At 34.1% G+C, this 21,570-nt stretch overlaps 3 protein-coding genes across 3 annotated transcripts in view; 1 reads left to right on the forward strand and 2 right to left on the reverse strand.

Moving 5' to 3' along the window:
• Positions 1 to 9,212, reverse strand: LOC144470078 (cell division cycle and apoptosis regulator protein 1). Its single transcript, XM_078180886.1, has 14 exons — positions 9,065 to 9,212; positions 8,381 to 8,508; positions 7,185 to 7,456; positions 6,824 to 7,099; positions 6,476 to 6,739; positions 6,165 to 6,390; positions 5,791 to 6,068; positions 4,853 to 5,108; positions 3,857 to 3,922; positions 3,569 to 3,772; positions 3,082 to 3,261; positions 2,284 to 3,004; positions 1,839 to 2,182; positions 1 to 1,653 (listed from the first exon to the last, which is right to left on the reverse strand). The coding sequence occupies exons 1-14, from the start codon at positions 9,120 to 9,122 to the stop codon at positions 1,369 to 1,371; spliced, it is 3,558 nt and encodes a 1,185-aa protein (XP_078037012.1). The 5' UTR covers positions 9,123 to 9,212; the 3' UTR covers positions 1 to 1,368.
• A 1,673-nt stretch (positions 9,213 to 10,885) lies between these two features.
• Positions 10,886 to 13,726, forward strand: LOC144470010 (peptidyl-prolyl cis-trans isomerase). The gene is made up of 3 exons (XM_078180774.1): positions 10,886 to 11,200; positions 12,287 to 12,640; positions 12,720 to 13,726. The coding sequence occupies exons 1-3, from the start codon at positions 10,997 to 10,999 to the stop codon at positions 12,789 to 12,791; spliced, it is 630 nt and encodes a 209-aa protein (XP_078036900.1). The 5' UTR covers positions 10,886 to 10,996; the 3' UTR covers positions 12,792 to 13,726.
• Positions 13,727 to 14,870: 1,144 nt separating this feature from the next.
• The window catches only part of LOC144470076 (basic helix-loop-helix ARNT-like protein 1), a 12,796-nt gene continuing 6,096 nt past the window's right edge, over positions 14,871 to 21,570 (reverse strand). The window contains exons 2-8 of the mRNA XM_078180884.1: positions 21,312 to 21,552; positions 20,819 to 20,957; positions 20,161 to 20,279; positions 20,015 to 20,097; positions 19,710 to 19,870; positions 19,334 to 19,481; positions 14,871 to 17,840 (exon numbers count right to left, since the gene is read on the reverse strand). Coding sequence (XP_078037010.1) covers positions 17,656 to 17,840; positions 19,334 to 19,481; positions 19,710 to 19,870; positions 20,015 to 20,097; positions 20,161 to 20,279; positions 20,819 to 20,957; positions 21,312 to 21,552 — 1,076 coding nt within the window. The 3' untranslated portion in view covers positions 14,871 to 17,655. The remainder of the gene's footprint in view (positions 17,841 to 19,333; positions 19,482 to 19,709; positions 19,871 to 20,014; positions 20,098 to 20,160; positions 20,280 to 20,818; positions 20,958 to 21,311; positions 21,553 to 21,570) is intronic.

Consider the following 21,570-nt stretch of genomic DNA (forward strand, 5'->3'; position numbering starts at 1 on the left):
AAATATATATGCATATTTACTTCTAAATATATACGTACAAGGGTGATCAAAATTATTCCATGGTGTTTAAAATTTATTTGTTTGTGTGTATCGTCATATTTCAAGGAACTGATCGCCAAGAAAAAATGTTACAATTTATTCTTAACGTACTAGTGACTTTTCGACAAGAATGCAATGTTCTAATAATAAACACAAAAAACTATTCGTAATTATTCATAGATCGTTATGTACAAAACAGTGTGGAATCGTGTGCTATTTTACAATAGAACACATACGCGTGAAAACAACTAATATTTAAAGAACGGATTTTTTTTTGTGTCGCATATTCGGGGTATTTTCTATTCGCATACTAAGTAACATGAATTCTAAACTAGGGACATCGTGAGCATTCATCTTTCTATATTTTTCCTCAGCTGTCAACAATCTTTGTTCGAACATGAATCAACGAAAACCCCATGTTACAGTTTTGTCATAAAATTATTGTGCCTCGTACAGATCAAACTAAACCCCGTTCGAAGATCTTTTGGTGTCAGAACTAACCTTAAGGTATTGTTTCAAGCTATTTACAGTGATTATAGATAAACAAGGCTGACGATATCCCATTAATCAATTGTCACTGTTTTAATTTGTTTGCTGTTATACATATTGCGTAACTTTTTATTTTGTTATTTTGTTTTCTGTGTACAAAACAATAAATACGCTTACAACATAATACAAACACATTGCTAGCATCAAATGTACGAATGACCGTGATAAATTAAATTAATTTAAGGTCACTTTAGAATTGTAAGAACGACGGTTCTAACTCTACTCGAAAAGTAAAATCAGACTCGTAATTTTAAATGAAAATCATTCCCAGGAAAAAAAAACAAATATCTCCCAATGCATCACAGCTGATCATTATACGGTACAGAAATAAATCAAATGCTAAGTGTCCTCGGGTACATCTATAATTAAGTGTTTCTAGAAATTTGGTAGAAATTTAAAAATTTAATTAGCGAAATGACAATATCCAATGTGATCCTTATTCGCTCTCTATCGGCAGATCTGAGTTACGTGTTAGTTAATTTTATGAAGTTCGTTTTATCTACGAAAAAGGTTGACATACTCGCGTGAAAAACTGCAATATAATGATTCTAATAGCTACATTCGAGTAATATCACTCAGTTTTCTCATAACGCGTCACATTGCTCCTAATACAATACGCACAAGAGACAGTGTCACGGAGTGAAAAAAGTTATAAAACAGAATCTTCGGAGCTCATTCTACTTTCATAATAAAATTCTTCCCCGTCTATCTTTCACTGTTATAACAATTCGAATTTTGTACCAGTGCGTTTACATCTTCAATCAAAAACTGTGATCTCCTTTACTTTTTCTCTTTATCGGATTCTGTAACTTCTTTTTTAATTGAGACTTTATTGTCACATTTCTTGTCCTTATCTATGTCTGCAATTTCTTTTTTTACTATTGTTTTAGTGTCCCCCCATCTTGTATCTGCCTTATACTTATTTTCGACTTCTGATCCATTTATTTCACTTATCTTTTCGTCTTGTATCTCTACAATTTCTACTTTCTTTGCATCTGGCTGCATCATTTTCGCAGCTATATGATACATATTTTTTACGGCGGTGAGGTACGAATGGCATTCGGTCTGAAAAAGAAAATATACAATCAAAATCTTTTCGCATATAGCTTTCGAAAAAATGATTAATTATTACAAGTGCTGCGTACTCGTAAATATAATTAATTAATCTCTGTCTTTTTATTTTTGGTAATTATCAGTTATGGTTTATTATTAAACAAAATTTCACTATGTTGGAAGGCTCAGATACTTACCGATGATTTCTTCAGTTTTTCATCCGTACTCTTCAGTTTGTCTTTATACATTTTCAAATCTTCAGACAGAATCTTAATATTACTTGACTGTTTCGTAGATTTATCATTCACCACTGTTAACTCATGCTGCAATTCCATCATGCGTTCTTCAGTGTCCAAACGAGCCTTTTCCGATCTCTTCAATTGACTGACAAGCTTTTCTACATCTAGCAAAGAACCTTTGTACATGACGTAACCTTCGGGTATGGTTGATTCTTCCAAATGCTCTGCAAGCGCGTTTTCTCGTCGTGCTCTCTTTGACGGTGGTCCGCTTCCGACAAATACAGGTAATAACTTTTTATTTCCTATGACAAATGATAAAATATTAATATCGTGGTTAAATATCAAATAAATCGCCAAAAGGCATTACGCAATTATATACAGACTAAAAGAAATGTGAACATACCGAGCGCTAACGAACGTAGTATCTCTTCTTCATTTTCGGACTTAGCGGATTCACTCTTATCAGTTTCTTTCTCATCTTTCTTTTCTTCTTTAGGATCGTCTTCCTTTGATCTGTCAGTTAATTTGCGATAATGCAACGAATCCCTTGTCACAACTTTTTGTACTAACTTACGAACTTGAGCTCTGGATAAATTTAATCCTAAGGTATAAATAAGTTCCTCTATGTCTTTATCGAATATGTAACCACAGTGGGTCTGATCGAAATAGACGAACGACAGTAAAAGATAAGGATCGTGTGTATGCAACTTTGTCTTCCTCTTTCTTCCATCCTTGTCTCTATCTTTTTTACCATCTTTAATCGAATCATCGTCATCAGACTCATCTTCATCATCGTCGTCGTCGTCATCATTCTTGTCTTTTTCACGATCCCTATCGTCCGCCTTACTTCTCGCATCCTTCTCATCTTTTTTATCCTTACTTCCCTCTCTTCTTTTATCATCCTTGCGCTCGTCTTTTCTGCCACACCTTTTCTCTTCGTCTTTCCTTTTGTCGTCCTTCTTCTCATCTCTCTTATCATCTTTCTTATCTTTTTTCTTATCGTCGTCCTTTTCTTTCGGCTTTTCAGGAAGGCTACACAACGCCCGATAAATACGAAAACCAAAATCTCTCATCAACATCTCGTTGAAGAGTTCCGCGAATAACGATACTTCGAAGGAGTGCTCCTGAAGGCAAATAACAGCAATTGTTTTTTCACGTGAACATGAAATGTCAAGTGGAATGAAAGTGTTGTACACAGTACCTTTGTATCTTCCGGTCTGTAATCCAATAACACACTTAAAGACATTACAGTGCAATCGAATTTGCCACTTTTAGCCATTCTTGAAGGATGCACGATAATGTGAGACGATTCTGGTAAAGTATATCGCTTTTCTAGGGCAATGCGTTCACGTTCGCACAGTTTCTTACGATCTTCATCGTGCTGTGATTACATCAATGTATCGAATTAATTTAATACATAAGACAGATTAAAGTGCAAGAGGCATCGAGAAATAAATAGAATATTCAATTTTAATTAGAACATAATAATTTATCAGAGAGAAGAGAAATTATCATGTATTATCTTACATACTTGCTATTCATTGTAGTTTATAAGAAGTAATCAAATTTTAAGTAACTTGTCTTTCATTTTTTTTTTTAAATGCAGTTATTTCTCTAGACCGCCAAGTTGATCCACACTCCTTGTGTATGGTTTTTAATTACTACTGCGAATTCAAGAAGAATCTTACATCTTTACTATCTCTGAACTTTTTGTCATCCTCTTCTTTCGGCGGTGGCGAAACATCTTTCTCAGTTTCTTCCATATCGTCTTGCCTGCCTTCTTCTTTAGCCTGTTCCGATACTATCGTCTTCGTTAGTCTTGCGAGTAACTGCGACTTCAAGCCTTTGCAATTCAAATTACGGGCAGCTAATTCTTGTCTTAAATCGTTCACCTGCTTAAAAAAAGAAATATATATATATATTTAAAGATGAATATAAATATATCTAGGTACGCTTATAGTAAAATAAAAACTGACGTTCATGCATTTTGGGTCCAGCTCTGAGTAATGAGTGGGGTCTTTTTTCTCGGGCAACGGGTCGTCCTGAAAAGAAAAAACCACCCATTACGTTACAGAAGTAAAGAAAACGATAGGAAACTACAAAACAGAAGCAGCCCCTATAACGAAACGAAACCACTCCCTCTTCATTCTTTCATCACTCTCTATTTTACCACCACTCTCTCACATTGTAATGATATACACGAATCTTCATTCACGATGACCTTCAAGTATGACTCAAGTAACTGCTAGATTCTCATAGTGTCCTGGCTCTGGTGTCTGTATGGTTGGTAGGTTATGGATAATATCAATAATGTTGTATACAACGATTATCAAATGAAAATTTTTGAATGATTTAATCAATGACGGTGAAGGTTTCAGGAAAGGGAATGGCTCAGCTGCGCTCTTCTCCGAGCTAGGCTTGCTTGCTTCTCTTGTTAATGCAATGTGACTGCCAGTGGCTAAGGAAATACTTGCAATACATTACTCATTGATCTTTCCGAGCAAACACTTTTAAATATTATGATCTGAACCGACAGATTAATTTTGCATTATTAGATACGCGATACCATTTTCGTAAAAAGGGAATAAATCCTTAAATTTTAGTATGCTTAATATAAAGATCATATAGTACGAATAAATCACATTGAAAAATTATGTAGTTGTACATGAATATATCAAGTAATACACGAATTATAATGATAGTGTTTTCTAAAGAGAATCTAATTGAGAACTGTGAACGTATTCAAATACTAGGAATCAGTAATGTACTAAGTATATCATAGAAATGATCAAAACCTATTTTTTAAAGTTATTTTGAACAACGAAAGCCACAAGGAAGAACAGACTATTTTTCTATAGAATCAATGAGCAAGTAGAGCCTATTGAAAATCCAGTTTAGTAATGGGAAAACAATTGCACGATTATATAATGTAATAAAAAGGTAAAAGTAATATGGGATGATGTTGGCAGTGCCTTTTGATCAGCGACGGCAGCCTCATCAGTGTCATTGGTAGCATCCGAATCGTCGGGGTTAGAGGCGGCACGTAGCAATTTTCGCTCCAGTTGTTTCTTATAGCTGAGTTGCAGGCCGTCCCATTCCAATCTGGTAGGTACACAGCTCCAAACATCTGGGAGAAATAGTATGACGGTTTCAACGCGAGAGGGCACCACCCGCCCTGACTTGTGGGTAGTTTCTGCACGTCTGTAGTAGAGTTCCAGGAAGCGATACCTGTGCCGCAAGGAAAAACAATACCCAAACGTCAACTCAGGTTAATCCCGCGCTTAGCTTTGCCTTATATGCTAAGTGTTCGTTCGCTCGCTTGTTCGTAAAGCCCACACACTGCATACAAAGCCACACACAGCGTACATAGTAGAGACCATTTGATAAAGCACGACTGAGTGGGTCATAACGATAACAGAACAACAGCGATGATCCGTCTCCGCCACAACTGCATAGTATAATATCGTCTGGGTGCTCGGTACAGGGGTCCGGTTCAGCAATCTCCATCGGTCGGTCGTGTATAAAAACACCATACATACCTCCTCTGTAGAGTTTGAGCTACAACCTTAGTTTATCAAGTCAGTACTCGTATTAGAAGTTACTTTCTGTTACGGTCGATACACCTGCTGGATTTTCTCTTAATGCTACAACACTCTATCCCATGTTTTTAATAGAAACATGTGCGTTATACATGCGCGCGCGGTACTCTGTATCGACGAGTCGAAAGATTTAAAAATTTTATAAGATGGAAATTTAAATTCTACTAATTTATATAACTCGACAATGTGCCAACGAACAATGAAAGAATAACGGACACAGATGCTAGATAAGCTCACGTTGCTCTTTCCTTTAAGTATTTCTCAAATTAGATTGGAAATAAAAGGAATTGTCAATATTTGAAGAGTCGTACCACTGAGTGCAGCTGGACAGATCTATCCCCGTAAGTGCTTTACAAGTCCTCACTGCTGTCCTGATCAGAACTGACGGATCTTTCTCAGGATTAGGACCATCCAATGAAGGACTCCATGGCCCACCAATGGCCATTGTCTCATTTTTGCCACGCAGGCCTACCAAGAAGTTTATTAAACGTGTTGGGTGCACGTAATCACGATCGGGATCTCTGTCCTCAGATACGCCACAACACCGTTTATATATCTCTTCCATCGCTGGCATGGATATCAACATAACCTATAAAACAGTTTGTTATTTTTTATAAAATTATCTTGTATGAAATTGAATATGTACACAAATACGTCAAATTGCTTACGATATGGTATAACAAACCTTTGCAGAAAAAATGTAATCAGCGTCAGAAGGTTCTAGCACTGCTGTGTTCTCAGTACAAGGATCAACGTCCTTGTGCATAACATGAAAAGAACACGGTTTATTGAGAGCGAATGGCATATGCGGTGGAAAAGCGTCAACCCATCGAAAGTTGGTAGAAAAGAAATCACTGGGAATATACATATTTTGATAACGTCTTCTTATCTCAAGTACATCAGCTTCAGGCCTAAAATTATTGTACCAGGCATATGTTAAACAAAATCATCTAGAAATATAACATGAGTTTTATAATATATAAAAATTGTACTCACAAGTCAAGTGCTATTTTTGGTATTTGGACCATATAACGAGGTACAACTCTGGTACGTCTTCTTGGTCTGGGAGATTTACTCCTTCTTGTCCTCGATGGACTACGTTCCTCTTTTTTCTCACGCTCTCTAATTCTTTCCTCGCGACGTCTTTTCCTCTCAATCTCGTCCTCCTCATTTTTCCGCTCTCGAGGAGATCTTTCCCTCACTCTACCAACTTTGTTGCGATTACTAACTGTGCTCGCACTGGCCGCACTAGTTGTAAATCTACAATATCGATACATTTAGTTATTCCAAACATGTTACGTTATAAATAAAAAGAATAGTTTCACAGAAGATTTCATTATTAACCTATTATTCGGATTTTCTGAAGGAGGAGGTACTGCATTGTATGTTCCAGAATTTCGATTTTGTTGCGATTGTTGTTGTTGCTGTTGCTGCTGCTGTTGTTGTTGTTGTTGTCGAGTAGTTTGATTATTCTGCGGTGTATTAGAATTATTATTATTATTCCCCATAGGAAGTACTTGTATTCTTGTAGCGCTCCATTTAAATGGCATGGATGGATTATATGATGCTTCCACAAGTACACGATCTCCCACAACCGGATTAGATCCTTTGACACACGCGCTAAAATCAAATACTTGCATATAGTATACGTTTTTTAATAAATAAAGCCGTTAATTAAACATATTTATATTTTTAATTTCATTACTTTGTTTGAAAGAACACATCTTCATCAACAAAACCAAAATTATCATATACTTGGGTAACTGTGCCAGTAAAAACTCTCTGTTTGGTGGATGACGAAGGTACATTTTGTTGTACCTGCTGCGGAACACCAGCTACAGAAGGTTGAAATGCATTTGTATTTAATGCTCTTGGCGTCGGATATGAGACAGTAGCAACTTGTGGATATAACTGGCCAGCTATACCCGATGGCAAATTAGATCCAAGCGTTGCCATTGATGCCATTGTTATATTGGGCTATTTTACAAAATGTGTGTATTACTTAAAATGTATACGTGAACAATGCCATTCAACAAATCTTGTTTTTTTTTTGTTATTAAAATCACGTCAATAGCAAATACATGGATAATCTCAATAAGACAAAAAAAAATGAAAGAAATTCGGTAATTAGTAGAAATTAAGCAAATACATTTTTACTCCTACAAATTCATAGCAACTATGCGAAAATATATTCTACCATAATTTATTGTGTTTTTATAATAAGATGTATTGTTGATTACAATAGTTATTTACCTAACTGCAAATACAGTACTAGCTCTAACTGCTGTACATTTTCATTCCTTGCAAGCGAATGCTTATATTAACACTAATTTACCATTGATTCAACTGTTAGAGGGCATTATGTCTCGGCAATGGATTGTCAGCATATCAGAGCAAAGCAACATCTACCCTATACTCAATTGCTTAACAATAAATAGCCGAAAGCATTGTGAAGTTGAAGCTAGTACTATATTGTCATTCTTTGGTAATTTGAACAGAATGAATACTACTATAACCAATAAAATTAACACTTTGCACTCGAAAATATTTTCGTTTTAAATCCAAAATCGTTTTTTTGATTCATAGCATCCCCATTTTACATGATATATATCATTTTGTACATATGTAATTGTGTCTAATAACTCGTATTAATGTTATCTTGTTAATAGTCTTCTAAAATATAAACATGATTGATAACGTAAAAGTGATTTTATAAAAATGTGATACAAGAATGTTTAGTGGTGCCCCAGAGTCTTCATTCAAGTGCAAAGGGTTAAATTTTTTCTTTTAAAAACAAAGCTGTAGTAGTATTCAACTAAAAATAAGCACTGTTCATAAAAATTGTAATCAGATCAATATTATTTCTGATGGTATTAATAATAACATACTTTTATTACTAACCTGTTGTAATCCTAAACTTTGTTGATAAACCTGCTGTGTCTGTTGTTGATATTGAACCATGGGCTGTCCACCCATACCACCCATCGCCTGACCTAACATTTGTTGTTGTATATTTTGTATTCCCTGACCTATGTATAAATAAAAATATAATATATACTACATGTATAACACAACGTTAACCTTTTGTTTGTTTAAATGTTAGGCACTATATCACAATCACTAATTTATTACATATTAAATAACATTCTTCGAGCATTCGATTAACAGACAAAATGAATGCATAGTCTTCTTCAAAAATAATAATATGATAATAAAATACGAAAAATATAACAATACACGTAAATCTGTATCGTTGATGTAGAGGTGTCTGCTAAACATTTTATAATGTGAAATTTGTTGTGAACATAAATAATAAATTGAATAATAAAAACTTATTTTTTTCGTCGACTATAATCATGATCGAGTGTTATAGTAAAGTTTATAGTTTCCATATTCGTGATAAATTTTTAGGGGGCGAAGGAAACGGATTATTTTATAATGCATCAACAATGTTAAAAAGCGTTGTTACAAAAGGCTTCACAAAATACGTTCACCAAAATTTATATAAATTATAGAGGTAGAAAACTTGGCAACGTTGTTTTCTTGCACACGGGACGACAATAAAACATATTAATTGTAATTTACCTGCATTGCGAACCCACGGTGGGTTTTTACCACCCCCAAACGGTGATAGATTACTCATTTCCTAACGAATATACGATATTATTTAAGGATATAAATTTAAAAACGTATTGCAAGCACTTAACTGAGCGTCCTTCATTCAGGCGCCATCTTTTTAGTTGTAACTACTAAAATCAAATATAATCCTTCGCGAGGACTGGATTAAATTTCGAAATTTTAAATAAAATCGTTTTCCTTGATAGTTTAACTTTTCAAATCTCTCAACCGAATAATTATATCAGTTTATTTTAAACGCATCCCCGATTCTATTTAAACAATCGTATGAAATATTTAATGCCCATATATGTACAACGTACAATATTTGACTGCTGTAACTATACGTACACATGCATATGCATGTATATACATAATACTTAACACACATATATAATTGTACATACGTGTACATACATAATGTAGAAGTCAAAGCGAGTTTATAACGTGTGTGTGCGATGAACATTCATTCTAGATCAACCACAAGTAAATAATTTGTTTCCATATCGTTTAATTTTATAGAAATTTTTAATTATACTATTAATTAGCGAAAACTGCTAAATAATATATGTAATACCAATTGAAGCCGGATTATTTTAAATTTCTTTCAATTCTCCCTATCTACGCAATAATAGAAACGATTGTTATTTACGTATTTTCAAAAATGAGTTTCTATATTTTGATGTTTGTTTTAATATCTAATACTCGTGTCGGGATTAGACTTTAAGCATAGAATGTTTCGTAATTGTGTGAATATTATTTCACTTGCAGTTACATCATAGGTAAAAAATTGACTAATTTGCATTTTATTGAATCATTTTATTCCAAGCGCCATCGCGACTGGCACGTCACATCCGGCGTAAAGTAAAATTGAACAGAGCGGTGATTGGTCCACGATCATTACTGACAAGCTCTCAGCCCAAGGCAATGCATGACATAACATCCTTTGTTCATGTCAAATCAGTTGTTCTAATATAATTGCAGGTTTATGCGAGACACGGTTTAAAACATTTATATAGATAACCTATGTATTCACAGAAACCATAAAATAATAAACGTCTTCATATGATTTCAGTTTTTTCTTTATAAAGTAACATTATTTCTATTGGCTAAAATAATAGCTAATAATAATTGCTTCCACATTCATAAGTATAGAAATCGAGCTGAGAATTTAATAGGAAGCATGTTTATCTAGTTATATATATATTTAGTGATTATTTAGGGACATATTTGCCGTGGTTTAGCGTCTAAATAAAAAAAAAATAGTCAAAGAGCATCGAAATTGAAAAAACTGCTAGGTAAGCTGTAAAGTGTTTATTTTTCTTTTTTTATTTGAAGGGAATACCTATGTAGATAATCTCCAAAGAAATATTGAAGGTTATATTTTACGTTTCATATATATAAGCGATTTTTAATTTCTCTTCCAATTTTAAATTTCTCTTCAAATTTTATTATCGATATCACTAGATATAAATACATATGACAACTGAATTTCTGCAAGACTCTGCGGCCATAGCGCGCTACGTTATCGAGACTAGGAAAAGAAATTGCTTTGCTTCGATTGGCTGACGGTTCAACCTTAAGACAGAATTCACAGCGGATTGGGTGTGCGATAAAATGGTGGGGATACTTGCGATAGCTAAGGGAGGTAGAAAAATCGTACGAAACACAAGGTATTACTGCATATACATAACACATACATGAAAGTAAGTTCACACGATAGCGTAACAGTACGTTCGATAATACTCGATACGGAACTGAAAATTACTATACATTTATATTATATAATAATTATACAAAATAGCGTTTAACTATTTGAATTACAGAATATTTACGTTATTGTCGCCACGGAAAGTAAGATTGAACAGATTTAAATCGATTTCGTAGGTAAGTGCGGTTGACATGGCGTTGAAATTGATCAGCCGGTTGTCAATTGATTCGACCTTCAGTCATTTGAGCCATTTGAGAGCCACCGCCCGGCCGAGACGATCGTCTTTTACGTTATTCGTGAGAACGTTAGCCGCCGCAGCCGACAAAATGTCTTTGCCAATGGTTTTCTTTGATATGACGGCTAACGACCAGCCCGTCGGCCGAATTGTGATGGAGGTGAGCGAAACATTTCGTCAATTAAGTTATTTTTCACTTCTTCATCACGTTGCCGCTAGAATCCCGGCATGACTGGCCATTTTGAATTTCCTTGGAAGCCACTTACGTATTTCCGTCGTATATTCATCGAAAATGCGTTATTATATATATCTTCTGTTCAATCGGAAACATTTAGCTTTTAATAAGCAGAGAATAATTATTTGATTCCATCGATTATTACGATTTTATCGAAATATGCCACGATTTACGTCATGTGTGTATCATTTTACCGACATGTTTGATTTTTTCATGCTTTGCAAAATTTTCCATTGCAGCTCGCACGTTTTATTGTACATACGTCTGAAATAGAAATTTTTGTTACACTACAATTTTATATTTGTTCCGCTTTTGTTTGCATTAATCAGCGTGCCCTGGTAAACAAGTAGCACGCCGATATATTCTAATTTATAATTAGATTGGAAAAATAGGTATAACCGAATGTTGAAAAGCCTGAATAAAACCATAACGAAAAATTTATAACAACATATTTAATAGCATTTTCGGTTTAATTTTTGATAATGTATGCATAAATGTAAGAATGCTACATGCATATGTATCCACGTATATGTATATATATTTTTTATATATATATATATCTGCATATATGCATGTTTGTATGTATAAATATTACATATATATGAGTACCGTTATATAAATAGTATACTTTTTTCCTCCGCAAATGCATTATTAACGGATGATTTACCTTACAAGGTCATAAGATTTTATGAAAGGCATTATGACTTACTATTGTTGCGAATAATAAGAAATTTTTATTTAAAACTTTAACATTTTATCTATTGCTACCTACTAATAAGATAAACAACCAATGTACTCATAAAAAAGAACTTAAAACTCTTTTAAATAATTCCAAAAGAAAAATTAAATTATTTCATTGAGAGTAGTTTAGTTTTTTTCTTTAATAAAACTGCTGATATCATAGAGAATGATTATTGACTTAAATGATTGCTAGCTGATAATATTAAAAAGATTGAATTTTGTAAATATAACAGAGGATGGTTATTCAAGATTTATTAATTTTAATTTTAGCTGAGAAGCGATGTGGTCCCAAGGACTGCAGAGAACTTCCGAGCTCTGTGCACTGGCGAATTTGGATTTGGATACAAGGGAAGCACTTTCCACAGGGTTATTCCTAACTTCATGTGCCAGGGCGGTGATTTCACCAATCATAACGGCACTGGTGGAAAGTCCATCTATGGCTCCAGATTTGACGACGAGAACTTCATTCTGAAGCATAAGGAACCTGGTGTTCTGTCCATGGCAAATGCTGGCAGAAACACCAATGGTAGCCAGTTCTTCATTACCAGTAATAAGACAACCTGGCTCGATGGCAAACACGTTGTATTTGGAAAAGTTTCTGAAGGAATGGATGTTGTTAGAAAGGTATGCAATATTTGTTTTTAATTTTTATTTTACCTCGTGGCGCTCTTCTTAGTATAAGTGTTACAATTTTTTTTTTTAGCTAGAGGCACTGGGATCTGAGAGTGGAAAGACCTCGAAGAGAATTGTCGTAGCTCATTGTGGAGAACTGTAGATCGTTTGAATAGACACTATAATATCTCCATTTTTATTTAGCTGTTGCCGTCTTTATTGTATAACTCGTCCATTCCAATCATCACCTTTTTTTCTCTCTCCAATATCATTTTAACACATTATGAAAAGAAAAATATACATCTTTGAAGTGGAAACAACAAGTCTTCACCTGCATTGTAATTGTCTCTGACTAAAAATAATAGAACTTCAAATACACCGTAAACTATATAACTCATTGTTATTATCATCTATCATTGACACACTTCGAATTATTTTCCATTACTACTTATCTGTAATTAGCAACACTCATCTCACATGCAAAAAAATGGAATATAAAATAGTTCAAGAAATGTTAAGCCTCGATTCTTCCATGTAATAATCCTATTTTTAAATTGCATTTGTTATGTTGTTACATATCAAGATATGCGTGCTGCGATTCCCATTTAACTGTGGCTCTGTATCTCGTTTATACTTAATGTATCTATGTAACTCTAATACCTAAAAATCCATATCTTGCCGTAAATTGCAGTGATATAAGATGTTTAGATTTACCATGGCTACATACACTGCTAGGTAATATAATATGAATTTCATAAAATAATTGTTTACGTTAACATCTAAATATTTCTTTGTGTTATCGAGTCTAACATCTAAATTACTGTACAACACACTTATTTGCAAGATCAACGCGTATTAACTTTTCTATTGTGCTTTTATACTTAGACCTATAATAATAATTAATGCCTGTGCACATATTGTTTTCTTAGTGCAAAATAATACGTAAAGTGGATGTTCAATTGTTCGCAATTTTATGAGCAAATAATGTCTTTCAAATCACAATCTGTCGTATAATGTAATACTGGGAGATGGAATATGTAATTACAAAGATTTTTATTATTGTTTGGGGTTCAATCAAATAAAATTGTTTCCACAAAATATCTCTGTATATTACTTCTCAGGTTCAGTAATTGATAGATAATAAATGTATCAATCTATTAAACAGATAGTAAATGTGTTAGTAATGTTGAACTATCAATTAGATTGTTGGAATCTAAGCAAAAGAAGAAATAAACTCTTTATAATTAAACAAATTTAATTATATCAATGATCTTGTAAGCATCGATCGTAATTTCGAGATCTTACAAGTATTTTCCTAATTAATTACTGTTATCATATTGTTTTACCAACTATATTTCTATAAGTCTATTATAATAATTGATATGTGTATTAAATAGCGAGGAAATGTATATTGATATTGGCCATTGCAAATTTCTGGTCTGTTCGAAAATAATTTAATTGAAGTAAAAGTTTTTTAAATATTGCGGATCGTAATTTTGCTCCAAGAAATAGAAGAGTTTTCTGAATTCGTACAGCAATAGGTCATACGTTAGCGAGGGTTAACGTAGAAATGATCTTTACTCTGATTGGTTGGAAATTTAACGAGACAGTGCTGCCTCGGTAGTCAAAGAAAACAGCGAGTAAGTAAGACAGCATGGAATCAGTCTGCGATCTTACTTTTTGCGCGCATTCAATCGGTTGGCGCGAAATTTGATTTTCAAAGAAGCTTATTAAAGTAGTTCTTAATGTACTTTATCATTAATTAAAATTAAAATCATGGAATTTAATATATTTATTACATATTTTATAATAGCAGTAATTTATTTACTTCGAGTAGCATACAATGAAAAATTCTATATAAAAACCGTTATGACTATCAAGAATTTTCCTACAATCGTTAGTGTTGTGATAATATATATGTATTATGATAATATATATTTATTTACATATACACGCTTTATGTACATTACTTGTATGTAACATATATATATAAAATTACTTTTCCAAATTATTAAACTGCATGATCAAGTGGCTCTCATCATCTTTCAAAAGAATCGGCATTTTACAATAGTGAAATTGGTAAAGAAATAGCGATAGAAACAGTTCCATTGGAATGTTTATGCATACAAATTTACGTAGATTTAAAATACGAGTTTTCTTTATGATCGGTAATAACAATCAATTTTACAAGGCTTATTTTGTAGGTTGTGGACTTTATGCATTCCTTGCATACGCAGACGTGTAAATGACAAGAAAACATGAGTTAAATTTTATTTGGAACTTTCAGAATCTTTCGGTTTAATACATCGTTTCCGCAGTCTATGTACACAGTAGCATCTATAAATAAACATGGTGACCAAATAACAATGTTAAGCTGTATAGGACATTTTTAATTTTTTTTTTAATCTGTTAGTAATCTGTATAGATGTACATAGTAAAGCTCATCAACGTAAAATAAAATATATAAATCCTTTATCTATGTTTTCAATTTTTTGGGTGAAGGGTCAAATGTTTTAATGGCACTATACTACTAAGTATATTACGAAGTATGAGATGACCATGTTGTGTAAAGTTGCAAAGAGTAAAGGCTACAGCTTCGAGAGGCTATAGCATGGCAGAAAACGTATATGGCAACTTGTGTCTTCATCCAACCGTGTGAATGTAGTAAGACCAATTTCAACAATTATGTGTTCTCATAATAATCCAGTTGAGAACCTTCCAGATTCTATGTTTCTTCATAAAGCTTCTAAACTCTAGCTAAGTTGCATTTTGGAAACCAATTTCAATCTGCCTATTGGTAAAAAATGGCACTATTTATCTTATCACCTCCATCCCTCAAAAAAGCATCCTCTACGCTTATAGAAATTCAAATTGAGTTCTGTTGTCGCTTTCCTTGGTGTCCTATAAGTCTTGACATTGTTCTGTGACCAGTTTTATCACAAGATATCCTGTTATCATAGCATCCTGTCGCTTAACAATCCATCACAGTATGCCGATGGCATCAATTGTGCTCTACTCGCTAAGGTCGACAATAAGATTATGTCACGTGATTGTTGACACCATCTTGAGCTCTTAAAATAATGTATGGCATTCTTACTGTCAATCCTTATGATATAATTAGGTACGCGCAGCATTTTATCACGCATCCTATGAAATACATATGTACACATACTTAAATCTGTCACCGATCGGCGCGAAACTATGTCAGCCGGCATGTCGCCAGCCGGTCCTTTACAATACAACACATATACATTTATAATTAATAAAATATGTTTAAGATACATATATACAGAATTAACTTAGATCTTCGTTTCAGGAAGCCATTGATGTACAACAATTATACATATAGCTGCTCACAGAATTATTATAATGCATCTAATCTTTTATAAATCGTTCTTCAATAAATTCTACATTTTAATTTAAAGTTTCCCAAATTTTTAAAAAATGTTGAAAAGACATTGTTTTTTAATTCTTTCATCATCCTAACCGATTGTAACCAAAATAATATTTTGTTTACTTATCCTCTAACAAACTAGTCGAACCAACATCTCACAAAAATTCAAGTTATTTCAATTAATTTAAAAAACAAGTTATTCCTTCTTAATAGCCGACAACATACTTTTTACGGCGAGCGGATACTAAGTTTTTTTAGGTGCTTAGAAATTTGTTTGCAATGCGATAGTTTTCTGATGTACATATATGAAGTAATTGTTGACATCACTGTGCACATCGTTCGTACGGGAAACTTAATTAAGGTTTATGGGTTACAATGAAACACAGATTGAGGTAGGAGACCTGCCGTGTTCATAGAAAGGTCTTGAGCGAAACGTTGAAATTGACACCTCCGAGCAAACGATTCAACTATCTAATGAAATCAGCTAGAATTAAGATAGAAATATGTTTAAGGAAGCAAACTTTTTGTAACAGCTCGCCAAGGAAGCCTTATAGTAATTTTTGTACACAACATTTAACAGGTACTAGCCCTGGCAAACAGTATACAATCAATCGTTTTATCATGATCCCTGTTGCTTACGGTACTAAATAAAATAGAAATTAATATTAGGAGAGGAGAATATAATTCTATGATCATTAAAACAATATAGCAGAAGAATAAAACGTATCCGAATAAAATGTTAGCACGGTAAAGAATATTTTGTTTCTTGCTTGGACCAATCAATTGTAAAAAATTATAGAAAATTGTATAAGATTTTCACTTCGTGGATAAACATAAATATTCATATTTATAATAATATTTTATTCGAATTCGGTTTAGATAGTTGTCTTCTTCTTTCATTATAGGTGAAGATGTGGGAACAATTTTTAATACTGATATCTTCTTTGTTCGATCAAATACTTTTTACCAGGGATAGCTTCCTTTCCATATTCGAAACAAATGCAAACATTCGTCAACTGTCTGCATCTGTTTAACACTGGAACAACTACACGGAATAAAATAATCAATTTTAAATTTCTTATTTCACCCTGTGAATTTATGCAGTTATAACAAAAATGAGTAGATGAAATTTAAAACAATAGAACCAAAAGAAAGCAAAGAAAAATGTATCTAACACTTGCCTCTTGTAATAAAAAAATTGTTGTCTCAAGTAAAGGTATCCTTGTTGGAGTTTATTAAATTACAGGTTCCGAATTTTCTGTAAATTTTGGCGTAAAAATTACAGATCAGGCATTAGGGTGCTGTTGGTTCCAGTGTTAATATTCCTTTGTCTTCACAGAAACGATATTCGTTCATGAAACAAAACATTTCACTGCAAACGTAATTTTAAAAAACAGCACCATCATAGCACCAAGTACACTCGAAGAAACAAGGTTAAAGGAAGCCATTTGGTCGCACACCAGTTTTCAGGATGTGTGAACACATCACCGCAACGAATGCTCACACTTAATTTGGTCCTAACTCGATCCTATGTATATGTACATATGGCTTTAGCTCTTAATTAAATGGTTCATGTGAGGTACACACTTCAGGCACAGAAAAGTTCACTATTCATGCCCGGAATGGGAATGTACTATGGTAACGGCCAAGGTAAACCAGAAAAATCCACTGGGCCACCTAAACCGGCATCAGCTTCTAGGAGGCTCATAATCACTGCCATCGCCGCCTCATCATTGCCATCCGAAGGAACCGGATTTGGCGATTCGTTTATGGTAGTGCCACCAATTATGTCCATCATGTCTTCATCCGGTGAGGCTCCTGCAAGGAAGGAGATGTTACGTTATGCGATACAGTCATTAACTTGACAGTGTAATATAGCATGACAAAGCAGAGTAGATGCTTTTAGCGTAGAATGTTTGGAATGAGAAAGGATAAACCAATTATAAGGTAAGAGGAGATCGTGTGAGTAACTGTTTTAAAATCATTTACTCTGATATGCCGAATAATATTGTCTGTAATCCTTGGACAAAATATAGCTCTCAGAATTCTAGTATTTAAATCATTGTTAGAATTAGTTTATTGTAACATTGTCAAACGTATAATTAATTGAGGATTTTGTTAGCAAGGTACATACTACTGCTGGCAATAAATATTTGATTTTGCATATGAAACAGTTTTTTTTAGAATTAGTAAATTCAAAAAGTTTCAATAAAAAGTAAGGTGTTAGTTTGACAATGCTTGCTCGCTTTCTAATTTATTTTCTTATTAGTTGTATACTGAAAGCTAATTCCAGAATATGTCAGACCTTGTCCAAGGTCCATAACAAGATTACTTTAAATGTTAGTGCTCTAACAAACCAGATTGTGGACTTGATTACTAAATGTTCGATCCTTTGGACGATCAGTTTAGGTTCCAAAGGTTCACTATCTATGTCGTGCCAAAAACAAAGTGTGTAACACTGCATTATTTGTAAAAAAATAGTGTAGCCTATGTAGAAATGAACATAATAGGAGACTAAAACAACCTATTATTGTCTTGGTTGTGTAATGAATGTGAACTTTCTAAAGGAATCATGTACATTATTATGACAGAATATTCTGATCTATATATTTATAAATAAACAAAAATACTGATTTTCATATTAGTATTTTATTTAGAACATTATTTTATCTCCGTGTTCTTTATTATTAGAGAGAACATTTCTTTAAATCATTATATATGAACAATTTTCTCAATAGAAGAGACGCTTAGTTCATTGGAGCAAAATACTTGTTGCCAGAATAATATTAACAATAGCAAGATACGGAGAGAAAGAGTTTGATAATTTTCCGGACATTGGAGCATAATTCATTCGCCTTTGCAAGCTCATAGAGAGAAAGAAAAAGTGCGTCGGGTTTAGGAAAGTCTAATGTCAGGTCCACACTGGAGAAAACAGTTCGAGACTAGCTCGCAAGCTATTCGTAGACAGTTCCCGAGCTGGTCAATATCAGGGTGTTCGCATTGGAGCTCGCGAGCAGTTGCAAGGTTGTTCACTTTGACTTCATAGTCAGTTTACAAACAAGCTCGCGAGCAATCCCTTTAAGGTATTGCTTCCCAAGCAAACAGTGCTCGCGATTCGCCGAGGAGCTCGTTGCACACTGTTCACCGTTCGCGAGTATCCACGCTGGCTGGCGAACTGTTCGCGAACATCAGTATGAACCGGGCATAAAATTTCCTTCGAGCAACCTAATCGTTTCTTTTTGTTTTTCATAAATCCGACGATCGCACTACACACCAAGAAACGACTCCTTAGAGACAGTAATAGCTATGACCTTGGTCGTTCGCGATGCTGTTCAGCTGCAAGTTGTTTGCCATGTGGTTGTATGTTGGTGTTGGATTGCTGCTGCTGTTACTGCTGCCTCTAGTTACTTGCGCCGCGTCCTGAAATCTCTCGGGCGATGCTGTCGTAGTTATCTGCGACTTAAAAGATCAATCCATTGTTAAAAGACAGACGAAAGTTGTGGACAGAGTCTACTGGACTGAATTATTCGATCATTGCTTTGATCAGTTTTTGAATTATTTGTAAGAAGTTCTTGAGATCGAAAGAGATTGTTTTCATAGTTTAATAAGAGTGCAGGAAAAGAAAATGAGGTTAAGAAAAATTTAATTTGATTGGCGGAAGGGATAATTGATATTAGATGTAAGTACCTCGGCGTTCAACAGTGATGGTTCCGGTCCCAGGCCAGGACTGCTGCCAGAAGAAGAATCCTCCCCGCGCCTTTGTAGATCCAGAACTTCTTCTGCGATTTGCCGTCCGATTTTACTTACCTCTATGTGACTTGAGATCAATCTTTCTAATCCACCATTACCTGAAAGAAAAATAAAATCTGTAAATAAGTCTGACAAAATATTTGCTAATCTCAGATTATATTGTTCATTGGATTAAACGTTGGTTTTACGAGTAATAAATGAATAAGCAATCGATCATAGATCAAAGATAACAAAGTGCTTACTTTGTGTGAAATAGTCATAATTTCCCTGGACGCTGGAATCCTCGGACCTGGTTCCGCTATTTGTGGCTGATCGAGAGTCACAGCTGTATATAATAATTGTCATGAATAATTATATTTTGCACGTTAGACAAATTATTCATACTTACGAAGAAACTGAATTCTTAGCTATAAGATACTCGATGTCTTTGGTCCACGGATTTCGGAAAGATTTCCATTCGGACTGTAGCCTTACGAAGCTTGAGCCTTTCGTCCTAAACCTGTATATCTGTAACAAAGAAATTCGTAGCTAGTTGTGTTTGTAACTTGTTTCCTAAATTTTTCAATACTCGAAATTAATAGTTTCGAGTTAAAAAATTAGAAATAAGAATTAGAAATCAATTAGCATAAGAAAGATGCAAAAGAAAAATTAAGATAAGATAGAATTTGAGATTTTCTATTAGCGCAATTAGTTATTTAAAAATGAAAATCGAATAAGTACTTGTCTAAAGCTTTAGTAAACCACGAGTACTGTAACATATTAACAATGTATGTTTCAACAGGAATTGATGACAAATTGATTACAACACTGTTCTTTCTGAAATTCTTTCTTTGAAATTTGCAACCTGGTAAATGCATCTTTGCAATTCAAAAGATATGTAAGATACAAATAACACGATTAGCATTGCCACTGCTACTTTGCATATGCTCGTGCATTTACACTGTACATAGTTGCTTCGTAAATAGTCCATACATGTAGGAGATTCGATGAAAATTAATACTCTATAGTTAAGTATCTTCTGAACTGTGCATAGAGTGAAAACTTACTTGCGTGGTGACGCACTCCGTGGCTTGAAGAGCAGCTTTATGAGATTCCGCTAGATGAGGGATATCGTCGTGGTGATAATATTCGTACATGCTTGTGCCCAGCAATTCTTGTGGTAGAAAACCCAGAACCAAGGTTGCCCTGAAAACATGTTATATTATTAAATAACATCTGGATTATTCAACTGCAATCATTTAAATATGCTAGTTACTTTGTAGAAAACTCTATACATATTTATTTATTTGTATGAATAATTAATTCACTGTCTAGCCAGTAATACAGAAAATAAGTGAAAATTTGCAACAGCAATTTAGATAAAGAAAATTAACAGCAATCAATAAGATTGAATGAAATTAATGGTAATAGTTTAATAATTAGTCTTTCAAACTTTTTGCAGATCTGCTACACGCGATCTGTGAAGTGTGCACGGAGCTAACGCGTTGAAGAACGTATGAGACACTCGATGCAGATCATAGAGTTCGTGCGAATACTGACCTTTGGTCGACGAAAAGAAATTTTCCATCCATCGCGTGCCGCGAGACAAACTTGATAGGCCTCAACCGTGGCTTCTTCGGCAACGATGTAGGTATCGTCGACTGCAATCGACCTACCGCCACCAAACATGACAAATTGCACGCGTCCCCGTCGCCGTCGCCTTCGGCCTCTTCAAGATCAATTTTCGCAGGTGCCCACGACTTTAAATAGCCGGTGCATTGGATCACGCAGTATTTCCAATCTGCGAACGAAATTTATT

Source organism: Augochlora pura, chromosome 5, assembly GCF_028453695.1.
Source record: "Augochlora pura isolate Apur16 chromosome 5, APUR_v2.2.1, whole genome shotgun sequence".
NCBI classification, from domain to species: domain Eukaryota; kingdom Metazoa; phylum Arthropoda; class Insecta; order Hymenoptera; family Halictidae; genus Augochlora; species Augochlora pura.

What these genes read in the sequence shown, in the direction of transcription:
- LOC144470010 (XM_078180774.1), top strand. Translation starts at nt 10,997, where the DNA reads ATGGCGTTGAAATTGATCAGCCGGTTGTCAATTGATTCGACCTTCAGT. An exon ending in TCGGCCGAATTGTGATGGAG is followed by an intron (nt 11,201 to 12,286) that starts GTGAGCGAAACA and finishes TTTTAATTTTAG; the next exon opens with CTGAGAAGCGATGTGGTCCC. An exon ending in GAATGGATGTTGTTAGAAAG is followed by an intron (nt 12,641 to 12,719) that starts GTATGCAATATT and finishes TTTTTTTTTTAG; the next exon opens with CTAGAGGCACTGGGATCTGA.
- LOC144470078 (XM_078180886.1), bottom strand. Translation starts at nt 9,122, where the DNA reads ATGAGTAATCTATCACCGTTTGGGGGTGGTAAAAACCCACCGTGGGTT. An exon ending in TCAGAAAATCCGAATAATAG is followed by an intron (nt 6,740 to 6,823) that starts GTTAATAATGAA and finishes TCGATATTGTAG; the next exon opens with ATTTACAACTAGTGCGGCCA. An exon ending in TGGACCCAAAATGCATGAAC is followed by an intron (nt 3,773 to 3,856) that starts GTCAGTTTTTAT and finishes TTTTTTAAGCAG; the next exon opens with GTGAACGATTTAAGACAAGA.